At 36.3% G+C, this 22,418-nt stretch overlaps 2 protein-coding genes across 3 annotated transcripts in view; one reads left to right on the top strand and one right to left on the bottom strand.

Moving 5' to 3' along the window:
* The window catches only part of LOC128231518 (putative transporter SVOPL), a 45,786-nt gene continuing 23,368 nt past the window's right edge, over window positions 1-22,418 (top strand). The window contains exons 1-5 of the mRNA XM_052944457.1: window positions 1-86; window positions 1,733-1,843; window positions 3,111-3,283; window positions 7,354-7,452; window positions 8,177-8,248. Coding sequence (XP_052800417.1) covers window positions 1,777-1,843; window positions 3,111-3,283; window positions 7,354-7,452; window positions 8,177-8,248 — 411 coding nt within the window. The 5' untranslated portion in view covers window positions 1-86; window positions 1,733-1,776. The remainder of the gene's footprint in view (window positions 87-1,732; window positions 1,844-3,110; window positions 3,284-7,353; window positions 7,453-8,176; window positions 8,249-22,418) is intronic.
* Window positions 15,729-22,084, bottom strand: LOC128231517 (uncharacterized). 2 transcript variants are annotated; one of them, XM_052944456.1, is made up of 2 exons: window positions 21,677-22,084; window positions 15,729-18,550 (listed from the first exon to the last, which is right to left on the bottom strand). In XM_052944456.1, exon 2 carries the CDS (start codon window positions 18,541-18,543, stop codon window positions 16,954-16,956), a length of 1,590 nt encoding a protein of 529 aa, XP_052800416.1. In that variant the 5' UTR covers window positions 18,544-18,550; window positions 21,677-22,084; the 3' UTR covers window positions 15,729-16,953. The 2 variants fall into 2 exon arrangements, with proteins under 2 accessions (XP_052800416.1, XP_052800415.1); XM_052944455.1 differs by lacking the exon at window positions 21,677-22,084 and adding an exon at window positions 18,657-18,761.

Genomic DNA, 22,418 nt, shown 5'->3' with positions numbered 1-22,418 from the left:
GTTTTGAGACGATCCCTTGCCACAGTTCCAAGCGTCTGTCTGATGGCTTGTGTGGCGAATAGTAAACATGTTGACAGATTTCTGAGGTAACAAACATAACATTTCATTTCAATATCTATACATATTATGCTCTATTACTTTGAGCTGCACTCCGTAATTACACTTGTAAATATCTTTTTTTTATCAAAATTTATCAAATTACCTCCCACAAAACATCTTAAGTGCGTCTATTTGCAGATGACACTGCAGTATGTCACTTACCTCAGTCAGTCTTATGCCCTACAAAATGATCTTACTTAAGACGCTAGAAAAGTGGGAGTTTGACTGGGATATGGAATTCAATCCCTCCAAGTGTCAAGTTTTCCACGTCTCAAGAAGAAAACATCCTATCCCCTCACAATACAATCTACACAATACACACCTAGAATCTGTCACCTCAGCAAAATACCTCGGAGTAGATATTTCAAATGATCTATCGTGGGACACCCAGATTTGGTCAACAAAAAAGGCAAAAACTCTAGGTTTCCTTCGCAGGAACATAAAGGTCAACTCCATACCCCTTAAGTTCATGGCATACCAGACCCTTATTGTCAGTCCCAGCTGGAATATAGCTCCGAAGTCTGGTCCCCTTACGCTCACTCCCTTTATATTTGTATTTTGGCCTGAATTCTTTTAACTTCTATTAACAATCTTTGTGGCTTGACGCGCACAAAAATGTCTACATCCCTGTAAAGGGTTCGACAGCACAGGAAGATAGATAGATAGATAAAATTGCTTACTTTTTATATTTATATAAACCTTTCACAGTCTTTCACAGTCTTGTTACATGGATTATCCGTCAAACAGATACTGTCCTTGTCACAATGCTTGGTTTTGCTGGAATTGTTCAGCTAATGAGTCTAAACAAACAAATCACAACCGGTTTTGGTGTGAAACTGGCAAAAAGGGTATCTGACCAAGGTCTATTTAGTCCTGTTCCTAAATATGGTCTTTGGTGATTTTAGTATATTATGGCAGCTCGACACAGGGATACATAAGTAATGTCAACATAATACAAATTCAAGTATCACTGAAGGCTCATTATTGTAGATACCCTTCCAGTGCACATCTTATTTAAATATCAGAAAGAGCATTCATGTCAGAAAAAACACCTTATAACTTCAAAAATCCAATTTTTATGGTTACTGTTCAATATTAATGACTTTGTCTACAAGGTTTCAAAATTATAAATAATGGTCGTCTTTCTCCGATGCATGTACAAAAGTTGTTGCAAGACTGGAGTAAAATGAATAATTGATCGACCATGGAACCTGTAATTGCTACAGTACACAACAGAATATCTTGGTCAGGGTTGTTAACCAGCCATTGAGCCTCAGACACTCAAGAGTTCTGACCCTTGAATTGGCAAAAACTGGTGTGCACACTCTAAATTCTCTGAGTTTGTCTTAGTGTACAACCACTAATAACCAAACTTGGTGTCCTACAAATAGAATGGGTATACTTTGCAAGAGTTGGCACTCTTGTTTTATAAAGCTATACAGATTCTAACAAAGGAAAATAATTAATCATAATCATAAATAGAAAATCATAATTATAATCATAATTGCTCTCTGACTTTTCAAGGAAGGCTATAGAAGTAAATTTATTGTCATATTTGTATTCAAAATAAAATGATATTAAAATATATAATTTGTCTATCTTTGACTTGATCAGTTATACTTAACATCTACAGCCCCTACACACAACTGATTGCCATAGATTAAAGAAACATCGCACATGAAAATGGCCAAACATCGAGTGCGCTACACCAAGCTCGACACTGATCCTGTTGACTTCAAAGATGGTGAGTGACTTTTTTATTTCAAAATTTATTTTAAAAAATCAAATTTATTTTGTCTTCTTTTTTTCACACAAATTTTACTGGTTAAAACATCCCGAGAGTGGCTCCAAAGCTGTGACTTGAATTGTTGCAAACAAAATGCAGCAATTTTAGTTGTTAATTTTTTAACAGTGTGTATTGTATCGCAGTTGTTTAAATTCTTGAAATATATAATTGTTAAAGGGCAGCATAAAGTAATCAGACTGTATATGTCATCACAGGGGTGTTTAAAGGGTGCGACTATTAGGTTAAGAGTTTGTTTGGTTATGTTTTTTATGGAAAAAACATATAAAAGTACACATTTTAGGGGATTATTTTAAGGATGGAAATAACTAGAGATGACAACGAGTTCCTTCATACTATACTTGAGTATTTGATTGATTGTCCGAGTACCTCAGCCTACTCAGAGTACTAATTCACTACTCGAGTATTGGAATAAAAAAATGTTTAAAATTCACCATATACATGATATTCAGACGACATATCGACTATGTAACAGAGCGATTCCTGATCAGAAGATTATCTGAGTACTCGTACCAATTTAAGTACTCGTTGCCATCCCTAGAAAAAACACTTATATGAAGAAATGTTGAAACGTCCGTCCGTCCTTATGTTCCAACAGTTTCCAGTCAATAACTGATGAATGTTATGGCAGAGGAAACTCTCACTTGGTATGTAGGTTGTTAATGACCAGCAGAGGACCCCTATTGGTTTTGAGGTCAGTGATTCAAAGGTGACCTCGAGCTGAAAATAAGTTTCCCAGTAATAACTGCAGAACACTTAGGCCCAGAGTCCTCAAACTTGGTAGGCAGGTTCGTATTGACCAGCAGAGAAACACGATTGATTTTGAGGTCAAGGTGACCTCGAGCTGAAAATCCAATTGATAACAGAAAATGCTTAATCCCTGAGACGAGTTGACATCCACACCATATTGCAGTGACTTTGCAGTGGCTCAAATACTAATGGCTATCTGTCCAATGAGGCCTTTTGATGGCATTTGTCACTTTCCTGTGATAGCTCTTGTTTAATTAGTAGATTTAAAGCTCTTTCTCTACCAAAGATGTTTGGGAATGAAAATATGCAAATTCAATATTTTTTCCTTACCTTATAATCTCTTCAGTAGAAAAAAAGTGCCATTTTGCTACAGTTGCGAAAAGTCTAGCCATTATGGGGAATAGATTAAAATAACATCAGAATTATTTTTAATATTTAATACCTACAATGGTTTCAGATCTGGAGTCGGTGTCGTTGATGCGGGAGGATTCAGAGGAAGAAGTCTTGTACACTCAAGTTAATGGGCATGGGGCTGGGAAAGGGGCCACATTCACTGCTGAGGAGGGTGTGGAGTCCATCGGTTTTGGATTCTTCCAGATACGCCTTTACGTCATATGTGGGCTTTTCACTGTGAGTGGTAAATCGTGTGTTGATTTCCAGAAGGGTCTTATATGAACTAAGATTTTGGTTATACCTCTTATTATGTCCCCCTTCGAAGAAGAAGGGTATAGTGCTTTGCAGATGTCGGTCGGTCAGTCCGTCCGTCCGTCGGTAGACCAAAGCTTTTCCGAGTGATAACTTAATAATTCCTGGACGTATGGTCACCAAACTTAAAATGAAGGTTGGGCATGACCAGTAGATGTCCCCTATTGATTATAGGGTTCATCGAGTCAAAGGTCAAGGTCATAGTGACCTTTAATGGTAAAAGGATTTAAAAGCTTGTCCAAGTGATAACTCAACAATGCCTGCACCCATGGCCCTAAAACTTGACTTGGAGGTTGGGCCTGACCAGGAGATGACCCCTATTGATTTTGGGGGTCATTGGGCTAAAGGTCAAGGTCACAGTGACCTTGAATGACTAATCATTTTCTGGGAGGGGCATTAAATGGGAGTCAAGTGAGACAGTGCTATACACTGGTGCATGATAAAGACCCAGGTTTGAAGTAACCAGGGCTACATGCTGTCTGTGCACTATGCTCCAAAAACCTCAAATGACTTACAAATTGGAGCATTCGCTGAATGGGCAAGGCCCAAGTGTGAGTATAAATAAGCTTACACACCAAAAAGCAATCAAACAGCTATTAAACTATAAAACAAAGTTATTTATGTATGTGTTAGTTGATAGATTTCTAAAATTAACAATTTTTACTGTTTATACACTACTTTTAAACTGTGTATAGCTATAAGATTAAGCAGTTTTCCTATTTTTCTTTTCTTTTTTATGCCCATGAAGGTGGGCATATTAAAATCGCACCGTTTGTCCGTCCGTCCGTCCGTCCGTTCGTCCATCCGTCCGGCTCTGTAACTTTCCCTTGTATGGACAGATTTTAAAATAACTTGCCACATGTGTTCCACATACCAAGACAACGTGTGGCGTGCAAGACTCGTGTCCCTACCTCAAAGGTCAAGGTCACACTTAGTTTTTATTCACAATGGAGTGCTGCATATAAGGACATAGAGTGTAGGTTGTCGTGTCCGGGCTGTAACTTTCTCTTGTATGGACAGATTTTAAAATAACTTGCCACATGTGTACCACATACCAAGACGACGTGTCGCGTGCAAGACCCGTGTCCCTACCTCAAAGGTCAAGGTCACACTTAGTGTTTATTCACAATAGAGTGCTGCATATAAGCATAGAGTATAGGTTGTCGTGTCCGGGCTGTAACTTTCCCTCGTATGGACAGATTTTAAAATAACTTGCCACATGTGTTCCACATACCAAGACGACGTGTCGCGTGCAAGACCCGTGTCCCTACCTCAAAGGTCAAGGTCACACTTAGTGTTTATTCACAATGGAGTGCTGCATACAAGGACATAGGTATAGGTTGTGGTGTCCGGGCTGTAACTTTCTCTTGTATGGTCAGATTTTAAAATAACTTGCCACATGTGTTCCACATACCAAGACGACGTGTCGCTGCAAGACCCGTGTCCCTACCTCAAAGGTCAAGGTCACACTTAGTGTTTATTCACAATGGAGTGCTGCATATAAGACATGAGTATAGGGTGTCGTGTCCGGCTGTAACTTTCTCTTGTATGGTCAGATTTTAAAATAACTTGCCACATGCATTCCACATACCAAGACGACGTGTCGTGTGCAAGACCGTGTCCCTACCTCAAAGGTCAAGGTCACACTTAGTGTTTATTCACAATGGAGTGCTGCATATAAGGACATAGAGTATAGGTTGTCGTGTCCGGGCTGTAACTTTCCCTTGTATGGACAGATTTTAAAATAACTTGCCACATGTGTTCCACATTACCAAGACGACGTGTCGCGTGCAAGACCGTGTCCCTACCTCAAAGGTCAAGGTCACACTTAGTGTTTATTCACAATGGAGTGCTGCATATAAGGACATAGAGTATAGGTTGTCGTGTCCGGGCTGTAACTTTCCTTGTATGGACAGATTTTAAAATAACTTGCCACATGTGTTCCACATACCAAGACGACGTGTCCGTGCAAGACCCGTGTCCCTACCTCAAAGGTCAAGGTCACACTTAGTGTTTATTCACAATGGAGTGCTACATATAAGGACATAGAGTATAGTTTGTCGTGTCCGGGCTGTAACTTTCATTCTTTTTTCTTTTTTTTTTTTTTTTTTTTCTTTCTTGTATGGACAGATTTTAAAATAACTTGCCAATGTGTTCCACATTTCAAGACGACGTGTCGCGTGCAAAACCGTGTCCCTACCTCAAAGGTCAAGGTCACACTTAGTGTTTATTCACAATGGAGTGCTGCATATAAGGACATAGAGTATAGGTTGTCGTGTCCGGGCTGTAACTTTCTCTGTATGGTCAGATTTTAAAATAACTTGCCACATGTATTCCACATACCAAGACGACGTGTCGCGTGCAAGACCCGTGTCCCTACCTCAAAGGTCAAGGTCACACTTAGTGTTTATTCACAATGGAGTGCTGCATACAAGGACATAGGGTATAGGTTGTGGTGTCCGGGCTGTAACTTTCTCTTGTATGGTCAGATTTTAAAATAACTTGCCACATGTGTTCCACATACCAAGACGACGTGTCACCTGCAAGACCCGTGTCCCTACCTCAAAGGTCAAGGTCACACTTAGTGTTTATTCACAATGGAGTGGCATATAAGGACATAGAGTATAGGGTGTCGTGTCCGTGCTGTAACTTTCTCTTGTATGGTCAGATTTTAAAATAACTTGCCACATGCATTCCACATACCAAGACGACGTGTCGTGTGCAAGACCCGTGTCCCTACCTCAAAGGTCAAGGTCACACATAGTGTTTATTCACAATGGAGTGCTGCATATAAGGACATAGAGTATAGGTTGTCGTGTCCGGGCTGTAACTTTCCCTTGTATGGACAGATTTTAAAATAACTTGCCACATGTGTTCCATATACCAAGACGACGTGTCGCGTGCAAGACCCGTGTCCCTACCTCAAAGGTCAAGGTCACACTTAGTGTTTATTCACAATGGAGTGCTGCATACAAGGACATAGGGTATAGGTTGTCGTGTCCAGGCTGTAACTTTCCCTTGTATGGACAGATTTTAAAATAACTTGCTACATGTGTTCCACATACGAAGACGACGTGTCCTGTGCAAGACCCATGTCCCTACCTCTAAGGTGAAAGATACACTAAGTGTTTATTCACAAGGGAATTCTGAATATAAGGACATAACAGTGTAGGTTGTCAAGTATGGGTGGTATTTTTCTATGTTCAGAGGAAATTTAAAATAACTTGCCATATGTATTTGACACATAAATGCAAGATCAACTTTTCATGTACTGACCTTGTTCGTAGGTCAATGTCACATTCGGGGGCATTCGTCACATACTGTGACAGCTCTTGTTTGATTTGAAAAGCCAAAGATCTACTGACCAGAAAAAATAAGTATCAAATTGGCATTGCCTAACCAAGAATGGGCATACATGCATTTAAAGGCCATATAAATGTACATGAAAAATGCTTGGTTGCATATTTAGTATTTGATATTGTATTTTGTCCTGAAAGATGTGCGGGGCTAATTTCAAATTTAAGGCTCACTAAGTATAAACCAAACATTCATAGTTTATAAAACATTTATTAGTTTTTGTAACCTGCCATGTTATGAAAGCCTAGGGTAGTCCGTTTTAAAAAAGATGTCAGTATGTGTTCAAGAAACAAAGTGGTGGCTGATAGGATGTGTATCAAAGAATAAGTTGCATTTACAGAGGTTTCCTCCCATCTTAGGCTTGTCCCAGATCAAGACTAGATATTTTACCCACAAAAGACCCTGTGGTATGTCTGTAAGGGCATATGCATCTTAAAGAATAAATACTGTATATTGTTTTGTTAGATAAGATGCAGGCATGTTTTTATTTTATTTTTTGAGACCTGTTCAAATCATAACAGGCACAAGGGTTGTGTCAGAAGATTCATAAACTTTCTGCTGTCTCTTATTGTTCTGTTTTTTTTTCTCACTGTTTTTTTTCTCAAATGACATCCAGTATGTATGCGTTGTGTTTCTAGGCAGCTGATTCAATGGAGATGATGTTGTTAGCTGTGCTGTCACCGGTACTGCGGTGTGAGTGGCAGCTTGAACAGTTTCACGTCGCCTTTATCACCACTGTGAGTGTGTGACCAGTCTGGTTTACTCTGTTTTTTATTTGGTCAAGTTATCAGTTTGAAACACTTGTGCATTTTATTTTAACTTGTTCATAAATTAATACCCATTTAAGATTATAAGTATCTTTCATGGCTGAGAGTGTAAGATAGGTTCATCCCAACCCGACCGTAGGGTATTTTGCGGTAATGAGGTTTGCCAAGTTTCCATAGAACACCCTGCGTGAGGGTTGGAATGAACCTCAACAGTCAAGGTTACACTCATGGATCATTGGTCATATACTATTTATTGTCTTGGCTTGTGTGACATGACTGTCAACTTTCCAACCCTTCTATACAAAGTCATCAATCTTGCACAGAACTATATCATGATCGTGACATTGGCAGACTCAACATTGTTGGAATCTGGTCGACAAACATCAATTAAAATATAATTAAGTACACAAGTATCTGTCAGTACTATTATACTGAACATAATAAAGCAATGGAACTATAGGGACAAGCCCAGAAGCCTTAAATAGAATCAAGATTCTGTTTAAAGGTACAAGGATCCAGGCCAAAAAACAACAAACAAGCCGCACACGAAAAGGAACCAACAATTCACTGCTATGAAAATATGGACAAGAGTAATTGTTCTGGTAACCGCCATAACAAGAGCTCACTAGGGGGTTAAGACTGGTTTACATTATCACTTTCTTCTGAGCCCTTACAATACTTGTGTATGTTGCAGGTTGTGTTCATCGGGATGTGTATAATGGCTCCCATCTGGGGTTACATGGGGGACAAGTTTGGCCGGCAGAAGGTGAGTTTTTTTTTTGTTTTTTTTTATCAAGAAACAGATACATGTACATCTGATGAGGTTTTTTTAAGGTGGTTTTTTACCTGGTTTCAGTGAAATATATGTTATGATAATGAAACGAAGATGTAATTTGGTACAGTGATGAAATTTGGTAATTTACTGACATTTGTCAATATGTTTAGTGATGAAATTTGGTATATAGCAAGCTCATGTGAACCTTCATTGGATTGCATTTAGAGTTGGTAGGGTCAAGGTCAAGGTTGATGATTGCTGACATAAAGTTAAAAACAACCTCGCACATTTGTAGCTGGCAATATAATTAGTCTCACTGGTAACCTCCCTCCACTGTTATAATGTTTTTGGAGTTACTCATTTTGATTAAAGAATTCAAATATAGACCAAAAAATGGAGAATCTCACATTGGACTTTGAAGAAGTACAGTATTTTCTCGACTATAAGACGGGGAAATTTGGTCCTGATTTTGAACCTTAAGGTCTTATAGGCGAGTCTATAAGAATTTCATAAAGAATAGAGTCATTATCAGGAATATTCAACATAAGGTGTTCAACTGACTGATTTATTGTCTGTGGATGACACCCCAATAAAAGTGACACGATCACACCCATCGCATTAAGATGACCATAGATCTGCTTTGTTTCGCTACGATGAACACTCAGTATAACACATGTTATTGGTCCAAACACGTTGTTTTTCACAGGAGACATATTTTAATTGTTACCTTTAAAATAAAAATATTTTGACAGTTTTTTTGTTAAAAACGCATTGTTATTTTTTCTATGTCGTAAGTAAAACTTACTTTTTTCTTACTATAAGGCTTTGCATATATCATGCACATGCATGTAACTAGCAGATTTCAATACATATTTCATTAATTGTTACATTAATTTATCCGCAATCATCAATGGTTATTTATTACTCAAAATTTAAAACCCATCAACTGCAATCCAAACAAAAACTTGTGAAAATATAACTCATTAACACATGTAATGGAATTTGTTCTGTTTGTCGGCTGCAGATCAAACAGTACAATTTGTGACGTCACAGCACGAGCTGTGTAAAGATCAAAGATGCACTGCAATGGTTTGTATTTAAATAGGTCAATCAAATACCGTATGAACCCGCTTAAATCCCAAAATTGCGCCTAGGCTGGTTCAAACATACCATTCCATCGGAAAATAAAAATCAATAATCCCAAGCAAATGAATAAATTTAGTATTTGACTGTTAAGCTTGAACATTATCACAGACTTGGAGAATTTCAAGTGCTTGATTTGCTTTAAAAATCTACCCCGTCTTATAAACGAGTCAAGACAAAAACAACAGATTTCATGGGCAAAGTAGGGAGGTCGTCTTATAAGCGGATCGCCTTATAGTCGAGAAAATACGGTATGTACAACCATATATAAAGTTATTTTCCTTTTATTATGCTGACTTAGTGAATGAAATTCTCTCTAATTTAGCAGAAATTAATTAAAATTTTGAATTCTAAATACATGTTATTAACTTGACAGCATTTTACAATTTCAAACACAATAAGTTCATTTCATTTTTGAATTCTTTCATTTTCTGTTTGGCAAATGCCAAATAAGGGAGGTAACATTCTCTTGTAATTTTTTAAAATAGATAAACTTATCTCCCTTGTTTTTTGTTTTTTGTATTAATGCATGTTGAAGAAAAAAGATATTTGAATGAAAGTTGAGCATTTCCTTGACCCTTAGAAATGAAATTTGATTCCTAATTTGTGCAAATTGTTTTGTTGTTGTGGTCTGAAATGATTTTAGATGAGAAATATACTGTTCAGACAATATGAACATTTGAATGCACTTAATTGAACAATTCTAGTAGAAAATCTGTTTGAACAACACAATTATGCTATCGGGTGAAGCAAAACCAGACATTTAAGTGCCACTTTCAGTGGAAAACTTGCCCACAAAATAAAATAAATGTGTTGACCTGGCATTTCAAATTACTCATTTATCTGATATTTGGCCGGAGGAAGGCTGGAAAGCTAAATATTTATGATTTCTTTTGAATCCTAGAAGCCTCCTCAACCGAGAATGATAGTGGCATAATTTGTCTGAGATGCAATTAAGAGGGAAATTGCATCAACTTAAATTTGTTATTCCAACTGATACATTATTATTGCACTATTTTCTCCAAAGACAAAACTGTATGCCAAAACAACCTGAGTGGATGGTCTAGAGACTAAAATATCACTTTTGGAATGGATGAATAATTTGTCACCTTAGTGCAAGAACTCAACATCTGGTTCTATTTCTATATGCAGTTTTTCAGTTATTGAACTAAGGTGACGAATTGCTTCATTATATTTTTTACCATTTTCTGTTCCTGACAGCACTCATGTGTGGTCAAAATCGGTACAGCCTGGCAAATTGTAGGGTTTTAGAAGCCCTGATTTCCATATCTATGGTGTTGAGGGCTAAAAAGAAATCTCCTTGTACTGTCCGTCTGTCAATCCTTTGACATCGGGACAAGTCTACTTTTCTCAATAACTCCATTAGTTTTTGAGGTATTGTCTTCAAACTGGAATCACATATTGGCTGTGTTGTGGAGAAGTATTAGCTGTGTTGAGGAAAAGTATTAGCTGTGTTGAGAAGTATTAGCTGTGTTGTGGAGAAGTATTAGCTGTGTTGTGGAGAAGTATTAGCTGTGTTGTGAAGAAGTATTAGCTGTGTTGTGGAGAAGTATTAGCTGTGTTGTGGAGAAGTATTAGCTGTGTTGAGGAGAAGTATTAGCTGTGTTGTGGAGAAGTATTACCTGTGTTGTGAAGAAGTATTAGCTGTGTTGTGGAGAAGTATTAGCTGTGTTGTGGAGAAGTATTAGCTGTGTTGAGGAGAAGTATTAGCTGTGTTGTGAAGAAGTATTAGCTGTGTTGGGAAGAAGTATTAGCTGTGTTGTGGAGAAGTATTAGCTGTGTTGAGGAGAAGTATTAGCTGTGTTGTGGAGAAGAATTAGCTGTGTTGTGGAAAAGTATAAGCTGTGTTGAGGAGAATTATTAGCTGTGTTGAGGTGAAGTATTAGCAGTGTTGTGGAGAAGTATTAGCTGTGTTGTGGAGAAGTATTAGCTGTGTTGTGGAGAAGTATTAGCTGTGTTGAGGAGAAATATTAGCTGTGTTGAGGAGAAGTATTAGCTGTGTTGAGTAGAAGAATAAGCTGTGTTGAGGAGAAGTATTAGCTGTGTTGAGGAGAAGTATTAGCTGTGTTGAGGAGAAGTACTAGCTGTGTTGAGTAGAAGAATAAGCTGTGTTGAGGAGAAGTATTAGCTGTGTTGAGGAGAAGTATTAGCTGTGTTGAGGAGAAGTATTAGCTGTGTTGAGTAGAAGAATAAGCTGTGTTGAGGAGAGGTGCTGTGCGAAAGAAACATTATTTTGTGTATGGTATTTGTAGAGTTATTGCTCTTTGATGATTTTTATACTTATTTGTTTACGTCTCTCTATAACTCCATATGTTTTTGAGGTATTGACCGCAAACTTCATACACATATTAACTGTGTTAAGAAGAAGTGCTGTGAAAATTCATTATTTTGTGTATGGTATTTTAGAGTTATTTAGAGTCCAGGTACAAGTCTCCTATTCTCTATTACTCCATATGTTTTTGGTGTATTGACTTCAAACTTCATATTGACTGTGTTGAGGAGAAGTGCTGTGCATAAGAAACTAGTTATTGTATGTGCATTTTAACAAGAATGTGGTGTGGTGGGCGTATAAATCACATCCAGTGGTAGCTCTACTTAAACTTTCTTTTTTGTTTCAACAATTATGAATATTGAAACCAGGGTTGTTCAGCTTCATTGCAAATTATATTGTAGTTTAAACTTTAATTTTCTTACAGTAAGTCAGACAAAAGCAACATCTATGTATTAAAAGTGGAATATTAAATAATATTTTGGGCTATTAATAGCAAGATCGTTGTCAAAAATATTTGTGAATTGCTATTTGAATGTTTGATTGTTGTCGGACATCTTCATAGTGAAGAATTACTTTGTGGCCTGTGTAAATTTCTCATTTACCAGTGTATGTCAGATTTATAAGAAATAATGAATATTCAATACTTTCTGGGTTTTAACCAACATATATCATTATAAGATGCAACCAGCAGAGAAAAAAACTGAGTTAATCAAATAGTTATTAAAATACAAACCATTGGAAAGGGCTAGTTTATTGACATTAAAGCCATAGGAAAGGGCTAGTTTATTGACATTAAAGCCATGGGAAAGGGCTAGTTTATTGACATTAAAGCCATGGGAAAGGGCTGGTTTATTGACATTAAAGCCATAGGAAAGGGCTAGTTTATTGACATTAAAGCCATGGGAAAGGGCTGGTTTATTGACATTAAAGCCATGGGAAAGGGCTAGTTTATTGACATTAAAGCCATGGGAAAGGGCTAGTTTATTGACATTAAAGCCATGGGAAAGGGCTGGTTTATTGACATTAAAGCCATAGGAAAGGGCTAGTTTATTGACATTAAAGCCATGGGAAAGGGCTGGTTTATTGACATTAAAGCCATGGGAAAGGGCTAGTTTATTGACATTAAAGCCATAGGAAAGGGCTAGTTTATTGACATTAAAGCCATGGGAAAGGGCTAGTTTATTCACATTAAAGCCATGGGAAAGGGCTGGTTTATTGACATTAAAGCCATAGGAAAGGGCTAGTTTATTGACATTAAAGCCATGGGAAAGGGCTAGTTTATTGACATTAAAGCCATGGGAAAGGGCTAGTTTATTGACATTAAAGCCATGGGAAAGGGCTAGTTTATTGACATTAAAGCCATGGGAAAGGGCTAGTTTATTGACATTAAAGCCATAGGAAAGGGCTAGTTTATTGACATTAAAGCCATGGGAAAGGGCTAGTTTATTCACATTAAAGACATTGGAATGGGCAAGTTTGTTGACATAATGACATAAAAGCCTTAGGAAAGGGCGAGTTTATTGACATTAAAGCCATAGAGAAGGGCTAGTTTATTGACATTAAAGCCTTGGATATTATTGACATACATTGGAAAGGACTAGTTTATTGACATAAAATCATTGGAAAGGACTAGTTTATTGACATAAAATCATTGGAAAGGACTAGTTTATTGACATAAAATCATTGGAAAAGACTAGTTTATTGACATAAAATCATTGGAAAGGACTAGTTTATTGACATAAAATCATTGGAAAGGACTAGTTTATTGACATGATTATTTAAGAAAAAATGTTACAATGGGCAACCTGCAACTACCACAAAAACGTTTAATTGAAGGAAAAGTGTAGCAAAAGGCAATAAACATAACAAACATAGCTAAGATTAAATTGCAACTACCAGAAAAACTCCAGTTAAAAAAAAAGACTGATGTAATATTTGTCCTTGAAGTGGTGCAGAATGAGGTGTTTCTCTGTATGGGGATTTTCTAAATGAAACCCAAACTTTGATAGATTGCCAACTGTGTCAGGAAACAGTGGCTGCAATCATATTGATTGTGATCATTCCATGTGAAGATATTAATTGAACAGTATTCAATCAGAAATTTATGAAACAAATAAAATTTGCAGAAACAAAATCATTAGCTGAAGTTCTTTTTGTTTTGACATGATATTTTTTGTTGATTTGCGACCCAGTCAAATTGCATATTTTGTCAATCATCAGGTCATGCATATCTAGTTCTGATTTTTTGTCAGGGTATCTGAAATATGATTTAAGATCTTTCGGAGAGTAACATTTAGGCCCCTGATTGCTCACCTATCCTGAAATCACTATTTATGTCTGCCCAACAGTTGACTTTTACATAAACATGAAAATTGTATTGAATAACACCATGCAAAGTAATATCTCTCTCTTAGAGACCATCTAATCAACAATTGTATTGTACGATCTCTTTTTTGAGTAGTAATATTATTTATTTCAAAACTAATTTTTCGATGGATTTCTTTAGACACAGCTACTGGTTGGAGAGCAGTAGCTGGCAGTTTTTGCATTTTTTGAAGATTTTCTCGGTAGATCTAAATGTAACGGAAATAATACTTACATGTTATTAAACTAGGGTCAAGTCCACTAACTTTACAATATTAAAATTTGTGTCGTCACAAAGCGCGTGCCTAATTGGGGCCACAAAGGGGGTAATCAATTAGTGCTAATTTACAGATTATGAGAAGCAGTACCCGGCAGTTTAATTTCAGTACCACTCCTTGACTATAAAACCGATATTTATCGGCTTATTAAGTATAATTTCCCCATGGGGCGCCTGTATTGAACAGGGAGGTAATACTGGTAACCAAGCGCTGGAGTAGTCTCGCTTTAACAACGCGTCTAAAACCACACCATGGATACATACAATTTTGAATATGTCTCAATATTGTTTGAAGCGATTGACGGGCAATATGAAAATATCATTTCAACAGGCTTTTTTAAAAATACATTTTGTTGTGATTCATCAACAAATAATCGTTCATAACCAACACTTGACTGTCGGTTAATGCTAGTGCCATAATAAGATATGTAAATTCATTCAATTGCGCATGCGCAGTATCTTTCACGTGAGCATCCCCCACGAGAAAGTTGGCGAACTTTTTGACATTTCCAATACTTTTTGTAAATAAAATGTTTAAACGTACGCTTTGTGTTGGATTCGATGCAAATGGTGTTGCTTGGATACGGTTCTTTTTTACCATTCTCACCTTTTTTAAGAAGATTTAAAAAAAAAACACGAATAAAAAGCGATTGCCGGCTACTGCTTTCCGCTGGCTACTGCTCTCCAACCAGTAGTTTGAATTTTCAAATTTGTTTAATGGCTTAAGCCCAATTTTTAGCCAGGTTTTCATAAAGTGAAACCTGGTTATGAGAATGACGTACATCATTGTTTGGGCAGCTGGCTAAGGGTTTTGGGCAGGCGGGCAGGAGGGTGGCGTCAAATTAATTTATGGTATGGAATTATTTTAACTAGGTTTGACATATAGTGACAAAACTTGGTACATAGCTAGAGTTTATGGAGATTTTTCATGGAATTGTATTTGGGACCCCTAGGGTCAAGGTCAATGTCACTATAATTAAAAATAGAAAAACACTTGGTACTGAATACCTTTAGCTAGTGTTGACATATTGCGACCAAACTTGCTTTATAGGACGAGTATATTGAGACTCCCCTAGGGTCAAGGTCACTGTTGCTAAAAATAGAAAAACAGTTGGAACTGAATCTCACAACGAAGACTTAAGCTCATCAGTCAATCATTGAAAACTTGTTTTTTTTCACATTGGTCTCTTTCGTGTTAAGTAATTGTTTGACCTTACAATATTTGCTTGCGAGCACATTGCTAAGATGACCCCGGGGTTACCATTTATTTTGAAGTCGTACTTTATATGGAGAGGCAACACAATAAATCAACATTAGCAGTAGAAAAGGAATAACTTCCTTTTCTCTTTTCATAATATTTAAGAAAAGAGCGGAAAAAAGCTTGCTTAAGATGATAATAGGATGTACTTTTATTAATAATAAACAGAAATGTTGTTGGTTGTCAAGGCATCAAATTCTACTGTAATTATATATGACTATGCACCTACCAGAAATAAAATCACACAATTTTTAATCAATTTTATAAAGTTACAATCACTTACAATAAATCAAGCACAAACATTTCAAATTATAATGAATTAACTGCAAGAAATTGAATAGCAACTTTAATATTAAAGCTTTCGAGAAGTAATCTGATACTGATGGTATTAAATGCGAAAATGCATATTCTATGTCATCATTGAAAACCAGTACAAAATGTTGAAATAAATATTATGAAATTGCAATGCAGAAACTACCGGTACATTGATGTTACAAAGAAACTAGTTCTGCATGGATGACTTGCATAATTTCCATTCACTGACTGTCTTATTTATGGCCATATGAGTTTTTTTGTGCAGATCATAAGTTGTTGTTTTTAAAATAAGTTTAGCCATTTGAAATTTCATCCGAGCCTTACAAAGTGTGCAACAATTTTGATCATGGTACTTAGGCATCTAACAGTGAAAAGTATGTTTACGTGGTATACTGTTATCATTATATATAGAAGAAAAAAACAATTTCATTGCAGTATATGTCTTTCATGTTTTGTGTCCTTTTGAATAACACCAATTTGTTCAAGTCACATTAATGAAGATGCATTTGATATCAGATAAACCATGTCTCCAATGATTTAGAGCAACACTGTCATATATCATTTCTTATCATCTCTTTTCATTACTTTCAGACCTTCAGATAAAGCTTATCATGTCAGTCAGAATTCCCATCCATATGGCACCATGTTGATAATGGAAATCAAGAGAGAGGGAGAGTCTCCAATTCATGTCCTATTATAGGTTTTACACATTTCCAGCTAATAAGGGCTTGCCAGGCCGATCGTCCTAACTGTGTCACTTTCCCATTCCGTCACAAACAGTATTGATTTCTCCGGATCAAAAGCCAGCTTCTGTGGACAAAAACATCTTTCTAATCTCAGGTCACCCTTTCTGATCCCATTAGTATCAACAAGATGTAAGCCTGTCTCCCAGTCTGCTATAAATAGCTTGCCATTTCCCGCCATTGTGATTCCATGGGAAGCTTGTACCTCATATTTCATTTTCAGTTCACCGTCTTCAGTGAGTCCCAAAATGCATTTCTTGCTTGGATCAGAGATGTAAATTATTGATGATGAAGCGTCCACTGTTATATAAGTTGCTCTGTCAAAAAGATCTTCCCCAGGGATTGTTTTTTTATATTTCCGTGTAATGTCATAATGATAATTTGATGGGGTATTTGTGTTGCAACATACACAAGGTCATTGTGATATGCTATTCCACAACATTTTGCATGTGTATGTATTTTAGTCCCCTCGATTTTAAGTTTCTTCATTTTCGTATTTTTGTCTAGTTCAATTTTTATAATTTGAATGTTTTTAGCCATTGGGAAGTTGACAAGTATTGTACTGTCATCAACTTTAGCAATATCTCGGGGAACTGCTTCAAACTTCATTTCATCTTCAAGTGTTCCACATGTTGCAAATAGTTTCAGTTTTGAATTGGTGTAGTCAGCCATTACCATATAAGCATTGTTTTCGATGGGTGCAATACCAGTAATGCAACACTTTTTATATGGATCGTCATCCGGACATCTCACCATCATGACACATTGTTGCCTGGTTGGAATGCTGGGATAGGCCTCCTTTTCACTGTATGAAATCAGAGACTCATAACAGTCTGAGAGTCTCCGTCTATGATCCCTTCCACGGTAGATGGCACTAGAACAGTCTAGGGACCTGCTTCTTGTTCTGGGCTGGGGTACTTGCAGTTTTCTCATGGTCTCATCATTTTGTATGTTACTGTCTGGCACATGGAGCTTGTGGACAAGTGGAATGCTCTCCTCCTGAATGGCTGAAAAGGGAGCCATGCGGACAGGCTCGTCAGATTCTTCTTCTCGGATATGGGGGAGATACTTCTGAATTTCAGAATAAACGCGGTTTATTTTCTCCACTGCTTGTGTGAAACACAGAAGAGATCCATTCACGTAATGCTGGGCTTCAAAATTGTGCTCGGCCTTAAGAAACTCAATATGACAATTTCCTGGCCTTGTTTTCTGAATCTGTTCACACTGCTTTATTGTCTTTTCTGCATTATACACAGCTTGAAATGTCTCCAATTTAGAATGCCCCTCAGGTATCACAGTCATAATGTTGTCCAGTTGTTCAATCGCTTCCTCCAACTGAGCTTGCTCATTGTCCAGACTTTCCCGCTTCTTGTTCATGATTTGTCTGACATAATCTATCTTGTTACTAATCTTTCTCTCCAGTTCAGCTTTTACCTCATTCATTTGTGTAACAGCTTCGTTCATCTTCGATATCCACTTATCCTCTTGGTCATGGGCAGATGAACTTTTCTTGTCCACAATATTCTTTCTGCTTTTCATCTTTCTGCTCATTCTGGAACATTTTTCTTTGATAATGTCCTTATTTTTTAAGTAGTCACCAACATTGTTGACAGACTCACACTCTGAATGTCCAAACACCTTGCAAGGTATGCAGCACAGGACCTGATGATCTTTACAGTATGAAGTCTGCTCATCTGTGTGGTCACAATGGGTCTTGCCCTGTGTGTTGAGAAGGTCATGTGTGCGGTGCGTGCGTGTCGATGGGAATGCAGCGTGGCTGTCAAGGTGGGCTCGGCAGTAATTCTGGTTGTCATCTTCGCAATAGGCGATGGCAAACTCGAGATCATCTTCGTCACACAGGCTGCAGTAGAACTGGGGTGTAGGCACAGCCATCTTCTGACTGAAAGTAGAGGGAACGGTATTCATAGTGACAAAATTAAATCCCAAATTTGAGTTATATATATTAAAGAAGTTATTACATTAGCTTAGTGATAAAAAACACTCACCAAAAGTGTTGGAACAAAATTATTATATCACTAAAATAGAAGATTTTAAATGTGCTAACAATAGGCCTAACCCAGCGCCTAGTGTACAGTGAAAGATATGCAACTGAAACAAAATTTGTTGTTTGGAGTTTGATCATAGCTAATTTGTCTGCACTTTATGTAAAAGTTAAGATAATCTATTCAAACATTGTTAACATAAATGCTGTATGACTCAGGAAAAACATACTTATTACAGGCACTCACAAAAATAATAATTGATAAAAATGAAACCACCGATGAAGTGGCGGTTAAACTTGTATGTCCATTTTGAGTTGGCTTTGGCTTGGTACTTACAAACAATTTTTAACTAAAAAAGATACTCAAATGAAACTTGGTTTCGATGTTGCCAGAGTAAATTTGCATAATTATGTTTAAGAAAGGCCAATTACTCCAGCTTGAATAAAAGTTGAGTTATGTCCCTTATTAGACTGAAAAAAGACAAATTTTGGCGTTTGCTCCCCTACACTTTTCTTTATACTGACTTCAGTAAAATAAATCGTGAATTTTTGTAATTTAATAAAGGCACAGTTTTGTTGATGTTAACATGACAATTTTTAAGTTTGGAAAATTTCTGTTACTGACTGAAAGGAAATTTATGTCCATTAGTGTATGTTTTTATGTTGTTGTTTTTTTTTTTTTTTTTTTGAGGGGGGGACGTGAAAACTGATATCAGACATCTAAAGTTTAAATTAGTTGATTATATGACAAATGCCTGTATAATTATGTCTGGATGCATTTAAGGCATCATATGTTAACTTCCACTTTCCTGATTTAATTAGATTAAAATGCCTTTGGCCAAATGAGACTGATCCTTGTTGTGATTTCGTTTTTTTCAGGGATAAATGTTATGTCTGGTGTTGTCACCATACTTTTATTTCATCTTTTGCTTGCTGATGCTATTATTGTTATGTGATGACTGGTATCGACCAAATGAGAGTCTATTGATTATAGCCCATGGGAAATAAATATCAGAAATATCCGGAAAAAAACCTTCCAGTTTTATGACTTATCTCTAAAAGACTTTTTAATCAATTATCTATTTATATATTTATCTATTAGCAATCATTTATCTATTAGCGGAGAAACTGTTGCTAACGACAGCGGTTACATGCTTACTTGCTTGTGAACCATATAATAGTACCTGCACTTCCCTGGGGAATGAGATCAACTTAATTATAATGGATGGGAGTTTTGAAATCAATAATTGGATTGATTAACTGATGTTTTAGAGGAGAGTAAATGAAATAAATGACTGTTTTCTCCCTGAAAACAAAATGAATTCTGCACATCATGTTATGTGAAAATTGTGGTTGCCCATCTACATAATTAATGCTCTCTGCATCTGCATCATGGCCATCTTACAAAGAAATTTTAATTTCTAGCCTGAAATTTCTTTTATTCAATTTGTTGAGGTGTTCTTCTAGCTGTTCTGTTGTCGTTGGCTTTGATTCCATGCAAAAATATCATACTTTAATCTTTCTCTAAAAACATTTAACACTCATTTTGATATGAATTGCAGGGTGAATGGTAAACTAAACAACATTTAAATTTAGAAGGCTTTGGTGATTTCTGGCATTGCCAGTTAACCAAGGCCCATATCTCTGTCTTTAAAAAATTGTTCTGTTATTTTTCTTACCAAACAGAAGGATAGATGATAGCGTTAGCTAACAGAGTTTTGGTTTTTAAGATGTTATCAAATCATCTAAAATGATAGTTTGATATATATCTCAGCAGCCTTAAAACTCATAACATCTACAACATATTCTTGATACAAAAAAACTTTCAGGCCCAGACACTATTTTCTATAAATTGCGAAGTCAGACACTTCTAAGTCAGAAACCATATATATAAATTAGTCATCAGTCTGGTACTTTTATAATATATAATTGTGTGAGGGTGTTTGTGAGAATTGCTGATAAAATCTGATGTCATTGCAAGAGAAAATCTGGTATAAATGAAGACCTTTTGCCATATTCCCGGGACATAAGATTGCTATTGATCAGTCTTTGTCTGACATTCAAATTTACAAACAAGAATAGAATAAATTATTTTATAACATGGAATGATATGTGCCTCAAGGCTAATGTTTAACATTCCTGTTTAATGTCCTTGACCAACTCCAAAAATTAATAATATGCAGAATGCTTAATGGATAAGATTTTTACAAAGACCAAATGTAAAAATGACTTATACAATGCAGTGTAATATCTCTGGGCCTGGCCCCAACATCTCTGTGCCTGACCCCACTGTCTTATTAATAACTTCATTGGTTTTAGTGTCATCTTGTCTATAAACGTGCACTACTTCAGTGGCTGATCTATTTTTTATTGTAATAATACCTTTGCAACTACTGGTAACAAAAATTGGAAAATCTTTACATATTATAGTTGATGTTCATCCATGCATTCTCTGTATATTGATTACATTTAAAGTCAAATTTAAATGTTAATGGAACACGTTATTGAAAAGAAGATATACCATACGTTTTATTATATAAATAGTAGTAAATTTTACTTTCAAATTTACACATGGGACACACCTGTCACACGCCCCCTGTAAAATTGTTCCAGTTTGCTCATTTATGCATAAATCCGAGAAACAATAATATAAAACAATGATATAAAAAGAAAACACTTGAAAACACTATTTAAGACTAAAATGACTTAATCTTTTCAGGCCCCATTAAACTCAACAAATCCTGAATCTGCCCTTGAACTTATCATTTTTGTAACAATTTATCAAAGTGTTAAAGCTATTCTACCCCAAATTGATACCAAGGTAATGTAATGTTGAAGTTACGTGCAGCCGTATACAACAATTAGCATTGAAGTAAACAAGGTTCTTTGCTTCACTTTATATTCAACTTGATAAATGGGTTTCAGCGAATTTGAATGAACTCCATTTATATGATTTACCATTTTTTCAAATAGTTTTAAAACTTTAAAATACTGTTATGAAAATGAAGCCTAAATATTACATACCAAATTCCAGCTGATGCTTAATCCAGTCAAGTCCTGAGGCAATATTTAAGTGTTTTAAGTACCAAGTGTCCAATATGCTGTTGACGTGGACAGATTAGATAAACCCTTTTTGCTGTCCCTTGCCTACGTTCCTCAATAGTCACACGCAGCCACTATTGTCCATCCATCCACTGTGAATGCCTTACTGTGGATGGCGTAAAAATCCAATATCACATCAGTATTCAGCTACAGCCCATTAAATCACAACTTATTTGTCGAACTCCTAAAAGTCCTTTGCACGCTGGTCCGATGCATGAAATTTCTGTTCATAAAATTTCAAGATTTGTTTAGCTGAAAAACTTGTCAGAAAACAGGTTCAACATTTCAATATCCATACAAAGCACATTTTGTTTGCATGAAAACAAATGTACGCCAATGTTGTATCTTTGTGAAATATCAATGGAGATCAAGGTCAAGAGATATAGGATATAGCCTATTCCAGGGCTGATACATATCAGATGAAATAATTAAGTCACCAAAATACAAATAATGCGTAATAATGAGATAAATACATGTAATTTAAATTTGAGCAGTTGAACTTAAGTGTAAATATTTACATTGTGATAAATTTCGTATGAAGATTATACAGCATTTGTATCAAAGTTTTTTGCTGTAATGAATGTTGTTCAAACATTAAATTTTCGAGGTGTGATATTATTACCTCTCATTTACCTGCCCTTTTAAGACACGGAACATGGTAATG

Source organism: Mya arenaria, chromosome 4, assembly GCF_026914265.1.
Source record: "Mya arenaria isolate MELC-2E11 chromosome 4, ASM2691426v1".
Taxonomy (NCBI): Eukaryota; Metazoa; Mollusca; class Bivalvia; order Myida; family Myidae; genus Mya; species Mya arenaria.
Note: the sequence above shows the minus strand (reverse complement) of the source record. Positions and strands in the feature narration are given on the sequence as shown.